The 13,462-nt window shown below is 40.8% G+C and overlaps 1 protein-coding gene and 1 long non-coding RNA gene across 9 annotated transcripts in view; one reads left to right on the top strand and one right to left on the bottom strand.

Annotated features, from left to right (window-relative positions):
• The window catches only part of PTPRG (protein tyrosine phosphatase receptor type G), a 536,428-nt gene that overhangs the window by 499,193 nt on the left and 23,773 nt on the right, over positions 1 to 13,462 (top strand). For all 8 annotated transcript variants that reach the window (XM_083491124.1, XM_083491123.1, XM_083491119.1 and 5 more), the window contains exons 16-19: positions 8,234 to 8,330; positions 9,331 to 9,413; positions 9,649 to 9,783; positions 12,381 to 12,515. In XM_083491124.1, coding sequence (XP_083347250.1) covers positions 8,234 to 8,330; positions 9,331 to 9,413; positions 9,649 to 9,783; positions 12,381 to 12,515 — 450 coding nt within the window. The remainder of the gene's footprint in view (positions 1 to 8,233; positions 8,331 to 9,330; positions 9,414 to 9,648; positions 9,784 to 12,380; positions 12,516 to 13,462) is intronic.
• On the bottom strand, positions 3,890 to 12,366 carry LOC310702277. The gene is made up of 2 exons (XR_014523429.1): positions 12,062 to 12,366; positions 3,890 to 5,163 (listed from the first exon to the last, which is right to left on the bottom strand). It is a non-coding gene; the product is annotated as an uncharacterized lncRNA (long non-coding RNA).

Genomic DNA, 13,462 nt, shown 5'->3' with positions numbered 1-13,462 from the left:
AAATACCTTCCATGAAGGTGGTCTTGGAGTGGTTATTCATATCTGCTGACTTCTCTCTGATCCCATGAGAACTAGGACCAGCAACAGATACCTGTACTTTTTCTGAAGTCCTGCCCAATTCTGGGCTGGCTCTGCCAGGACAACGTGGGACATGACAAGGGATACCTTACCTCAGTCCAGAACAGTAGTTCTGTCAGCAATAGATGAGGCTTGGTAATGCATTATAGCATGGAGCTATTCTCATTCAAACTCTCTTTGCGAAATAACCTTAAGACACCTTGCCTGATTGTTAAAGTCCACCATGATGAGCTTAGGTGTTTTCCCCCTTACATGGAATTCTTGTCAGTATATGCCCTCCCATAATAATTGCCTTGGAAATCAGATGGCAAGAACCACTGATAACCTTTCTGTCTACCCCTATTCACATATCTTCATCAAGTCTGATGACATCTCTGGGACATTGATTTAGGCACGGATTCAGGCTTCGTAAGTTGCCTACCTGGAAACCCCCTTATACAAAAATTAAGGGGTTGGTGTACAGGACTGAAATAGGAAAAAAGGAGGAAATTGGAAGGGGGGGGAAATGGCATGGATGGTTCTACATTCACACAAACTTGTGTCTCCTCTTGGGATCATTTGGCAGATGTCTCCTTCTTCCTCATAAAGCACGATAGAAGAAGAAAAAGCATGACAGAATGTTCTGTGTCCTAGATTTACTCTCAAAAGCTTAAAACTTAACAGAGTAGTGGTAGAATGTTTGTCTTTATTTGGGGCTCCACTGCTTCTCCTGCTCTCTAACTTAGAAGTTATCTTTTCTGCCTGCATTTTGGCAACCTTGTAGAGGATTTGGGCAATCATGCCATTAGGGAGTTTAAATGTAAGAAGACTCTTCAACCCTCTGAATGTAAATCCCTCTCCCCATCTTCCCCTTTGGGAACTTTAAGCAGGCTTTTACTTGAATATTGGGAGGAGGAGGTTGTTCTTAGTTCTGTCCTTCATGTTTCATGAAAGAGGATTAAGCAAGGAAATCCCCAAAGTGCTGGCATGGAATGTTTATAATAGCATAATATGTATTGGATTTTGGAACCCATACAATTTTGTTTGCCTCAAATTCATTAGTGGATTGGGCATATTTGCTGCTAGAAAGATTAGCAGTGGTGAATATAATCTCCCTAGCCTTGTCTGTTGCCTGTCTGTTGCACAAGGGTTGTGATCCAGCCCCCAACTTGGAATTTGACCCAAAAACAAGCAATGCAGCTATCCCCCCACATACATTCAAAAAACTTCAATTTCTCCCCCCCCAAAAAAATGCTAAGAAAACAGCCATAAGTCCACAAAATCTGGTGGACGAATTCTGCACTTGATAGCTTCCACAGGAGCAATAGTTTTATGGCTCACCAATTCTTTTTTAAAAAATAATACCAGGATCCTTACAGATTATCCCTAAAGAGTGGTGGCTAAAAGATACTGCTGCTCATAAGCATGCCCATAGTGCTTCAGAAAAGAGTTGGAAAACCTCTAGCACTCTTGATGTTGTTGAACTTCAACTCCCATCAGCCCCAGCCAGCCCAGTCAAAGGTCAAGGATAGGACAGTGGCAGTACAGCAACCTTTGGAGGGCACTAGGTGCCCTACCCCTTCTTCAGACCATTAAAAATCCTTCACATACATTATCTCAGCACTCCTTGCAACATCACTGCATTAGTATCTCCTCCACATTGTAGTAAGGGAAGAATGTGATAAAGCTGAGAGATTAGACAACTTCATTTTAAAAATGGGTTTATGGAAGACTTTTAACTGCTATTGTTAAAATGGAATCTATAAACGATGTATACCTCTGATTATGAGGTGTTGAGTACAAAGGGATGGGGACTGTCTCCATCTATCCCTCTGTTTGTTTCACAAGGGCATCTGGATGGTATTCTACTGAAAACATAGGCTGGACAAAACAGATTTCAGTCGGATCCAACAAGGTGTGGATGTCATTAAATACCCTTACCCATCTTCATCATTCGCACTCTCCCAAACCCAGCTTGCTTAGCTGTAGCATTATTCCAACTGCACTCACTTGCTACTTCCATTGTAGAGTCATTGTTGTCTTATTTTCTACAGACACGATGGAGGTGTTACAAATTCTGGAAAAGAGCAGTGTGTGTGTGTGTGTGTAGCAGAAAGGGCAAGTGTGCCAGTTTTGCCCTCCCTCCAGCATGGTTTCCATTGCCTACCAACTTAGGAGAGGCAACTGTCTACAGAGGGGAGCTTTTTGTATTCATGGGTGCTTCCTGGGCGTTTGGAAACCCCAATTTCCCAAAACATGCAAGAAGCCCCCATAGATATAAGAAACTCCCTGCTGCAGTCAGTCACCCTCCACATGTTGGAAGGCAAGAAAAACAGTGATGGGGGAAGGCACTCTCACACACCTCTCACATTCTTACTTCCCAGGATTTGTAAAACCTGCACAGAGCTACAATTGTCCCTAAGTATCAGACAGAAAATAAAGCCCTATGAGAAGCTAGCTCTCACCTAGGCTGGGCGTGATTACTTTTGCTAATTCACCCTAGTATAGCCCCAAACCTTTCTTTGCTTTGCCATTAAACTTGTTGCACCTTTACAAGCTTGGCTTTAGTTTGAATTAGGTCTTGCTGGGTCACAGAGGCCTGCAGAAGAGACTCTTGCACTTTGCATCTATTTATTGAGTGGTTTCTGAAATTTCCAAATAGCCTTTCTACAGTTCAGTGCACAAGGAAGCAAACAGAACCTTGTTGCATAGCTACAAATTGGAGAGGGAAGCATTTGCATGTTCTTACAAGTATAGATTTTACTGCTTGCTTTTTTTTTGTGTCTCAGAGTTCTTTTCAATTGACAGGGAAGCCATATTATGATGTTGCTCTCAGGGTCGTAACTTGTTCACTTGTCTGAAGTTATATCAGAATGTCTATGCAATCAGCCATTCCGGAGCAATTTCTAGCTCATTATGTTGGATTATCAGACGTGTAGCAATTGGATTTTACACATAAATTTAGCGAAAGAATATTTGAAGTTTATAAAACTAATCAGCAACTTGTTTCAGAGGGACACTGAAAATGAATGAGTCATTAAACCTGGATGTATTAAATCCCAATCAGTGGTAGCACGGACAATATAATTAAAAGCTAAATTAGCCATAATGACACAGAAGAGTTTTAACTGTGACTAAAGGTTGATTAAAACCAAGTGTGTTGGATTCCAGAGTTGCCGACAATACATTCCAGTGGACAAAATAATAAGAACCGTAACCGTTCATCTTTAAACAAAATTAACGTTTTGGGAAGTTAAACGCTGAGAATGTCATATGAACCATTGAGACAAAAAAATTGAATAAGGAAAAATAATGATCTAGCGCTTATACAGCAGTCCTGCCAGAAAGCTTTCCCTTCAGAATCCTAAAATAGACAATCCATTGTTCCTTTATACTCCCGTGGTCCTCCATTTGAACTGTTAGAAATTTGGGATGATGAGAATATTTCTATATATTTTTAAGAATTAGTAAGGTAATCACAGCACATGGTAATGTAACCTGCTTAGGCATTTTTGCTGATCAAATGGTATATAAATATTACTAAATAGATAACTAAATGTAATCTCCTTAGATACTGGCTTTAAACCAGGGGTGGCTCAGCCTGTGGTCCTCCAAATGTTGCTGAACTGTGACTTCTATCAGCTCAGGCCAGTGTGGCCAGTGGCCAGGGATGATGGAAGTTCAGCATCATCTGGAGGTCACAGGTTAACAACTCCTGCTTTTACCTAAGCTAGAGCACAGCTAACATTTAAAACCACCTGGAGTGCAGCTTCAATTTAAAAATATATAAAAAACCTTTGAGTCTCAAATCCAAAATGCAAAATCCACTGGATTGTGATTTCTGTCGTATTTATTCCAATTATTTAAATATGGGGAAGGTTAAATAAACATAGCATGTTTCTGCTTCATCTGACATCTTAAAATGTTTGTGTCAGACAGATATAAAAGGGGTATCTGGTTCCTTAGGGTCTGAGCTGTAGTTGCTAACCGAACACCATAAGGATTCCCTCCTTATGTAAGAACACATAGGAAAGCAAGCCAAGACATAGATTCAGGTTGTATAAATTAAGCATGACAATGCAAGCTCTTTCATGTTTCTAGAATGCATACAGCTCTTACTCAAACATAAGCCAACCAACCAAGAGTATTTGCTAGTTCCCTTCTCCTGGTTATTTCCTGAAAGCTCACAAATGTAATTTTAATATGTGACCTAGCAGCTGACTCATGTCTTCTGAACTAGGATATAAGCTCATTGTGTGTTGGCCCAAATCATCTATAAATAAAATGGCAGTTCAAAGTGAAGAAGTAACTTTCCTTACTTTCCTAATTTTGCCAGATCCAAATGGAAGGCATTCCTAGAGTGGTATGACATCTACTAGAGGGATCAGGCAGGGTCTTCTGAAGCCTGCTGACTCCTCTTAAGCTGGAGAAGTCAGCCGTCTCACCTGACCAACCCTACCTGTTGGCGGTGAGGGCTAATGTTTTCAGCCTGTTTCTCTTCTCAAAATCACTCTTTCCCCCAGGTTGTTTCCTCTTTGTACTACAAGTGTTTAGTTTTGAGCATCCTCCTCTCCTGTCTTGTTGTTTTTCCTGTCAGTGTATGTATTTTTCTCCTTCCCTCCCTTGATCTGTGCTGTTCCTTTCCTCTGTTCCTTCATTTGTATGGTAGGGAATGGTGGGGGTAGGATCTCCAGGTTATTGGGGACCACCCCTTGGCCACTGAATTACCTCTTTGACTTGAGGAAGATGTTTGTAGTAGTGGAGAATTGGCACATCCTGCCCAGAACCACAACAAGCAGGAGTGCTATTTTTATCCTTTTCCCTCAGCTACATTGAGCAGAGGTTTTCTCCACATGCTTCTCATCCTGAAGGGCCATGATAACCAACCAGTGGGACCATCAGTGTTGTACTCTCCCGTTTCATATGGTCAGTCTTGGACTGGTCATCACTGGTGTTAGGCAGCCAGCAATTCCAGCTTCACATTCAGTGGGTATGCTAATGCTTGATGGGTCAAGTATTGCACTCCTTGATGTTCTGCCGCAGTTTCCCGCCTTTTTCCTCTGACTCTTCTGGGTACTGCTTGCTTGATAGCAATGGCCTCTTTGCCTGTATTGGAGGCAGGTGGGTGGAACTTCCAAGCCATAGCAAAACTTTGGACTCAGATTGACTGAGTGGTGCAGAAAACTGATTAGCCAAAGAACGGGAGATTGGCAGAAATGTCTCCCTTATCCTTCTACATACAAATGGATTGTGGAAGGATGTATGGGACAGGAAAATGTATAGCTTTGAGCTTCTGAGGAAAACTTTTTTTTAAAAAAATTGCTTGACATTTAACTTCATAGGACTAAGCCCTGGTCGTTCTAATGAACCAACCTCAACTGACCTTAATCAAGGAGTAGGGAAACGAAGAATGAGGGAAATGCAACAAACTAAGCTACTAGAATTCAACAATGACCGTTCACTTTTTGTAGTCGTTTCAGAGGTATCTGCTCAGTTAACAATGTATACTGATAACTTGCAGGGTCCTCATCTGCATGGGGCCATTCTGTGCACACTGCACACATATATAAATCTGCCACTGAACTGAGGCTGCAGTACAGCAGACAAAACCATAAACCCTAAGCATCAGTGAGGTTAATTAAAGTTACTGACCTTAGAAACCAGTCCCACCTGAAAGGTCCTTCAAGATGTAATGGCAACTGATCCAATTTATGTGCATTATGTAAATTTATGGTAGGTCATTCAATAACAGGGACTGAATTCTATTTCTAATATGCTAGTGTGTGTTTTTTACAGCAAGTTTGAATCCTCACTGGCTTCATTCATGTTTCTTCTACAGTACACGCTAAGATAAAGTTGGATCACTATTTTTTTCATAGAACATCATTAAATTGTACTGGAGACTTTCATTTTAAGTCTATAAAGCAGAGTAGCCAATGTGGTGCCCTCCAGATGTTGTTGAACAGCACTCCCATCAATCCCAGCTTCTGAGGATAATGGGAGTTGTAGTCCAATATCCGGATGGCACTGTGTTGGTTACTCCTGCTGTAAAGTGTCACACACATTTGATGGTGCTCTTTTGATGGTGCTCTTTCTGATGATGATTACATCATCATCAGAATCTGCAGACCTTACAGAACCATGTAAAAAGTGGGAGGGTAGTGAAACAGCACAGTGATTAATGGTTGATAATTAAAAATATCCTTTGGATTAAATCACTGAATCCTTTCTCTGCTGAACTACTGGTGTGAAAATACTGTTCTAGAATACATAATCAGTGACATTAGTGTCAATTATTCCATGTAAGGACCTGCTACCCCGTTCACTTCTTTGTTTGTTCTTTATTTCTTCTGGACAACTATGGGGATTTGCTTACCATAAAAAAACAAATGCCACTGCTTTATGAGTCTAAATGCCTCTAATTATATTTGGGCTTGTGATATTTTGGATTTCCAAAAAATGTAAATGTTTTGGGGCTAGATAGGAGGGAGGGCAATGAATTGGCTTGTCACTTCTTTATGACAGTTTTGTATTAATCCTGCACTGTAGCTACATCTGCAGTTTCACTAACATTTCTCGTGATAATTTTCTCTGTCACTTAGCTCCTACTCCATCATTGCAGCAGCTGTGCTGTACTAATGACTTCCCTTATTAGGATGCTCCTGTATTAACATGTGAAGCCTGGGGTATGAAACAGTGTGGCATCTTGTAACCCTTGGGAGGACAGGGGAAATGGATGGCACTGACGGCACCCTGCAGAAGTAGCTTTTGGATAAAATTCAGCTAAATACATTGAGAAAATGCCCTAGAAAGAAGCAACAATGTTACATTGTTATAAAAAGATCTTTAAAATGTAATTAGGACGCTTAAAATAAATGGCAGAATTGACATTTCTGACTAAGAGGAGCGTAGGACAGTATAATCACTGTGTTGTCCAACTAAACACTTTTTGATATTATTTGATATTATTTAATACCAAAATGTTAACATATTTTAATTATTATTTAAAGTTACAACAAACCATTGAAGACAGACAGTGCCTACAAAGTAAACACTGACTTCAATGTGGAATGTGATAACAAGAAATCACTCAAATCTTAAGAGGGGAAATGAAACTAGTGTGTGTGTGTGTTGGCATCTGTCTGTCTAGAGACAATGGAGGAGTACGCCTTTGGAGATGAAGTCAAACTGTTAGAAGGTTACTGTGCCTGCTGTGGCTATATATATTTGAGTCGTCACAATTTAGGTGGTTTAATTATGTTGATGTGCTGATTTTGATTATTTTGCATTATTCACTTCACTTTACCCCCTTTGTTGTTTATTTTGGTGACTAACTCTAATGATACATTAGGACCCTTGTTCACATTGGGCCCCTGTGAAACACTGTAAATTCAGTCTGTTCTAAACTGCAAGTACTTCTTCAGTACAGTCACTCCACAGCTTATGTGCATTTAACCTTGTGCATTAAGATTTAAATGCTTGGCAAACCATTTTTTTTTTACAAAAATTAAAAAGGGGTCAAAAAGTGGACGGGCATCTGGGGGGAAAGACTTCTGCAATCCTACTTGCCATTGCACCCAATGTGTTTTGACCATTCATGTTTTTGGCTCTAGGGGCGATTCCCCAGAATGTAACCCCCCTATAAGTTGTGGGCTTACTGTATGGCTTTGTTTTTCCTAGGTAGGCACTCACTCCTCTCCCAGACCTAGGGAGTTATGACTGTGAGTTACTATATGGCGTAAAACTTTCTCAGAGCCCTTTTTTATTTAAGAGCAGAGTTGCTATTTTGGCTATGTTTTTCCTGCTTCTGAAAGTGATCTAATTACAATTAAGCCTTGGGCAAATGGCTAGCAAAAGGCCTGTGACCACATTGGTATCACTTTCTGGCTGCTATTAAGGGAGCTCTAGATAGATGGGAAAGCGGTGGGTGGGTGGGAGGTTGCACCACAATGAATTGTAATCACCATGGACTTATATCAGATACTGGGAACCAGGCAATATCCTTAATAGAACTAGGATATGTTTAAGCAGTGTTATGCTGAAAGAATTCTCATGGGCGAAGAGAATCAATTACACCCACCATTTCAATGTGTTCTGAACGAGCTGCTTGCAAAATGAGACAGACAAAATGTTTTGCACTCATCTGCCTTTTTCAATGTAATTGTTTTCTTAACAGGAAGTGCAGCGTTGTACATCCGACATGAACATCACCGCTGAACATTCCAATCACCCCGACAACAAGCACAAGAACAGATACATCAACATTTTAGCATGTGAGTAGTAAAGGCCTTAAGAGACAACAGCAACAAAAAGTGTCCACTTTATACTACTGGCGTAAGAATGCCTGTCTGGCTCAGCATGAGGTTAGTCAGAGTGACAAAAGTTTGTTTTCATCCAAGGGACAAGATGCCCCTGTTAGGTATGCTTTCTGAGAGGACTGATGTTGACAGTCTGACATTAGATATTGACATTGTGGATTTTGGTTAGAAAGTAGCAATCCTGCCTAAAGATTTCACAGCTGAATGTTTCAGCCCAAATTACTGTCTGATCTAGTCAAAATAAAAAAATTCCTTCCTGTAGCACCTTAAAGACCAACTAAGTTAGTTCTTGGTATAAGCTTTCGTGTGCATGCACACTTCTTCAGATACACAGTGTGCATGCATGCACACGAAAGCTTATACCAAGAACTAACTTAGTTGGTCTTTAAGGTGCTACAGGAAGGAATTTTTTTATTTTGACTATGGCAGACCAACACGGCTACCCATCTGTGTCTGATCTAGGTATGCTAATCTCTGAAAAGCGACTTAAGGGAAGTACATATTTGACAATCCTTGCTAGTTCCATTCTCTCCCAAACTTGCTAATGGGTTTGTCACATTTCCAAGTGCTCTGGAAAGAAACAAACCCAGAACTTTTTGATCCCTTAGCTGACCATTTCTGTCATTTCTTTTTTCTGGACAGCAAATTATTTTACTGGTGCAGTTGAGAATGGAAGAAGTTTTGTGATCTTCAAATGAAGGGCAGCATATAAATTTAATAAGTAGTAATAAGAATCTTTAGGGAAAGAATGGTTTAGCCCCAAAAAAGCCAATGACGGTTTCCTCCAGATGCTGGACTCCCAGCAGCCCTGGACATTTGCCATCCATGTTAGTTGGAGCTGATGGGAGTTGTGCTTATTAGTTTTCTGGTTAGGGAATTGTCCTTTTAAGAAATCCATAGTTTTAATCTCCTAATATGTTTTTCTGTTTTTGCCTGTTTGTTATCTTTCCTGAAGATGATCACAGTAGAGTGAAGCTAAGACCTTTGCCGGGAAAAGACTCGAAGCACAGTGACTACATTAATGCCAATTATGTTGATGTAAGTTGTTTTTTGCTCTCATCTCTCTTTTGAGAAACACTGTCCTACAGAAGAAATAGAAACCATTAGTACTTGTAGAAGGGGTTTTTTTTTGCTGTTGTTTTGTTGACTAACTTTAGCTCCAGACTCCTCAAACGTTCAGCAGGAAAGGCATCTCACACAGCAATATATACATTATTAATATGACTGCCATGCAGATACTTTATTTTGCTTTGCCTTATGGTTTTCTTTGAAGGGTTACAACAAAGCGAAAGCCTACATTGCCACCCAAGGACCTTTAAAGTCTACATTTGAAGATTTCTGGAGAATGATTTGGGAGCAAAACACTGGAATTATCATCATGATTACAAACCTTGTGGAAAAAGGAAGAGTAAGGGCAATGCAGTTTTTCACTAGCTACTTTTTTTGCCGTGATTATGTGGTCTGTAAGACTATGAGGATGGGAGTGGTGGTAGTGATGCTTGAAGCCTTGCTTCTAGCAGTGATAGGCTGAGCTCTCCTAAGGTCACAGAAGGTCTGGGGAAGCAGAAGGCTGACACTGACTGAGCTGATTGTGCCCTAGAGAAAGAGGAGTCAAACAAGGTTCCTGAGAAGGCAGCATACTACTGAACAAAGGAGGGCCTAGGAAACCAAGTTTGGAAGAGAGAGAGCACCAGACGAATTCTCTGTCATCAGTATTACCATACTTATATGTATGCTGTGATTCCATAAAAATTATTCTCAGAGCAGTTTCAAATGAACAACATAGCGAAGTAAAACAATAATAATAACAACAATATATAAAAATGCAACACCAATACAAATTAAAACACACTATCAATAATTACCAAACAGTATATGAGACAGCCAATACAATAAACATAACAGTATTTGGTACAAAAATAACAGTATTTGGTACATAATAACCTAACCATCAATTGAATAGATACAGGAACCTGTAGATAAGCACCATTTCCTTAATAGAACAGTATAAAAATTCACAACATCCAGCTGAACACAGCTTCAGCACCCCTAAGTGGTAGCCAAAAGTACACAAATGCCCAATACCTTGGTGAACTTACTCTCACAGTCAACATACCAGAGCACAGGCAAATAGAAAAAAACAAAACAAAAAAACCACCTCAAAGCCGCTTAGAGCAATCTGAGGATTTTTTTTAAAATGCAAGAAATGAGCCAGATCCAGAACATTCTAAAAAGACCAATCCTCATGCTACAAGCCAGGCAAGAGACTGAAATGAGGTCAACACTAGCACTCATGCTATCAGCAATAAGAAAAGGGATCATGGTCCAAGCATTATTTTAGGGAGTCCAGTACAAACTTGCAGTGCAGACCCCCTGCCACATACATACTATAATCCCAACCCATACATAGAATAGCATGTTACCAAGGAAAATTTTCCATTTTAATTAAATTTCTGCCTCTCTGAAATTATACAATGGCCAGAGCTGGCCAAAGGCATTTGGCTGCCCGGGGTAAAGAACAATTCCATGTACAGAAGCCAACCAGATTGACAGTTGACTCTTACCTCAACACTGGTAATTGGTCAGCATTCTTTGTTGCGTCAGAGGACAGCAGGCTAATTTAGGGGTGCAGGGCAGGCTATGTGGCACAAATAACACCGTTTTCCAACACCCCGCCATCACTTCTTATAACCCCACATCTGGCACCTGAGGTAACTGCCTGACTGAGCACGGTCCACACTAGGACCTTTTTACTAAGGCCCAAATATATACACACTATTTGCCATTGTTGGTAGCAGAAGAGTTCTTTGAAGCTTGCTGATTATTTTGTAACTTTTTGGTTGATCGTAATGAAGTTGTTATCCTGTTAATGTTTTGATTTTTTGTTTTTTAGAAGACTAACACAGCTGCAGATGTTTCATAAATAGATCAATTCACTTTTGAGATTTATTTTTCTGGCCTTTTTCATTGAGAAATCATGAATTATCTCACCCAAGCCAATTTACCTTGCAAGTTCGCACACAATAGACAAAATAATTAGGTAGCTTAATGTTCTTGCCCAGGGCAACAAACACTGCACCGAAAGTTAGCTGCTTTTTTGGTAAATCTAATTTAGTTAGATAAGCAGAGGTTGCACACACTCTTCCCAAGTAGATTTTTTGAGATGCGGTGTTTCACAAGGAAAGTTCTAAGGAAGATCTGTAGGATACTTATGAAGTAGACATTTACTCACATATATTTTGGGCCTGCAAATCCTACATGTACATGACTTCCTCTAGCCCCAGGATCAATAACCCTATTGTGCTTTGTCCTCCCCATCAACTCTTCATCCTTCCTTCCTCTCTTGAGATACTTCCAAACTCTTGAGATTGGTGGTTCTTCAGTGAGCAGGTCACATAAGAAAAGCACAAATCTCTCTCTCTCAAACTGCAAGTTCCCTTTTAACTGCACGAGCACAGTCTCTCTGGGCTGCAATGTAGCCTCAGTTGTCCTTCTGGTAATGACATTTCAGTCTGGGTTGCCCCCACCTTGTAGTTCTCCAGGCCCCAGTAAAATGTACCATTCCCCCTCCACACATTCCCATGTTTGGGCATTGCAGGCAATGATAATTTCCAAAGAACCCTCAAACTAAATGTGCCCTTGCAACCTAAGTTCAACAAAAGGCCAAGAAAACGAGAAGCACTCACTTTTGCAATTCCACTAAGAGATGGCACAAAGGGGAGGCAACTTTTAGGTGCAGCTTTCCACTCCAGCTGCTGATGGAATATGGTTCTGCTGTTTTCTGTTTTTCACACTCACTCCCTGTGTGACAGAAAAGGTAACTGGGGCCAGGGCATTCCAGATGACAACCGCTTCCCTGCGTTCTCAACTGGCCCATCAGCTGATACTAGTTTCAGGCCAGAATCGTCTAAGAAAGGAGGGAAGACTTTTCTAGCATGTTGCTGGTCTTGTGTTCTCTAGCATGCTTCAAAATCTAATATCCTCTGCTACTCTGTCTTTTCTCAGAGAAAATGTGACCAATACTGGCCATCAGAAAACAGTGAAGAATATGGCAATATCATTGTCACGTTGAAGAGCACAAAAATACATGCTTGCTATACAGTCCGCCGCTTCACAGTCAGGAATGCAAAAATGAAAAAGGTGAGAAGTGTTATTGCATTGTGGTTTGGAGAAAGGATGGACACTAGGAATATGCTATTGGGTGTAATATACACAGCTGCTATATATCTCTTTGATGGAATATCTGGACCCAGCCAGTCAAATGCACTCTCCTAGATTTAATAAGGCAGGAGGGATGGGGGACAAGAGGACACATGGACGGGTATGTAGCCACCAGCACTCTGTCCACATCAGCTGACTGGATAAGCTGAAACCAATCCCACAACACATCACCAACACTTTACATTGGATATTTCTTCTGAAACTGAAATAACTACAGAGTCGAGTTCACTCCAGAGTTGAGCAACTTTATATTGTGTAACCAGTTAGTTGCAGCAGGTCCTCAAATGTTCCAGAGGCCCCATCCGAGAGGCAGATTTAGGGGAGCACAACTGGTTCGGTCACACTGAATATAGAGCCTCAGGCATGTCACAACTATGCTTTAGAATGGACCACAGGAGGCTGGGGTGCCAGATTTTGGCATTGCACAGGGCCCCATTGAAATTTGAGACCCCAAGGTCCAAAGTCCGCAGTGCCACAATGGCATCCTGTCATAAAATGGAAGAGCTTTCATTCTGGCATGGGATGATATCTCTACTAGTAAATTGGTTCTGGGGATGCTCAACTACCCTACATGCACAAAGAAAGGTCACAGAGGCAGGTATTTGAATAATGGCTGTGCTTGTAGAATGAGTCATTGCTAGGCAGTTGTTTTGCCTATGTAATCCTGATTTTCAGCTCAAGCATGTAGAGTTCAATCCTGCATTTTGCAGGGATCAGCTGCACAAGCAGCCAATCCAGCTATGTCTCCACCTGCCCACACCTACACCAAACATGATGTCAGGTGTGGGGCACATGGGCATGGAAAACCAAGAAAGGCCAGTGATTTAGTTGTTGTAGAAAAGTATCATGATTTTATTTATATATTT

The sequence above is a fragment of the Podarcis liolepis genome (assembly GCF_965112155.1).
Source record: "Podarcis liolepis genome assembly, chromosome: 2".
NCBI lineage: Eukaryota > Metazoa > Chordata > Lepidosauria > Squamata > Lacertidae > Podarcis > Podarcis liolepis.
Note: the sequence above shows the minus strand (reverse complement) of the source record. Positions and strands in the feature narration are given on the sequence as shown.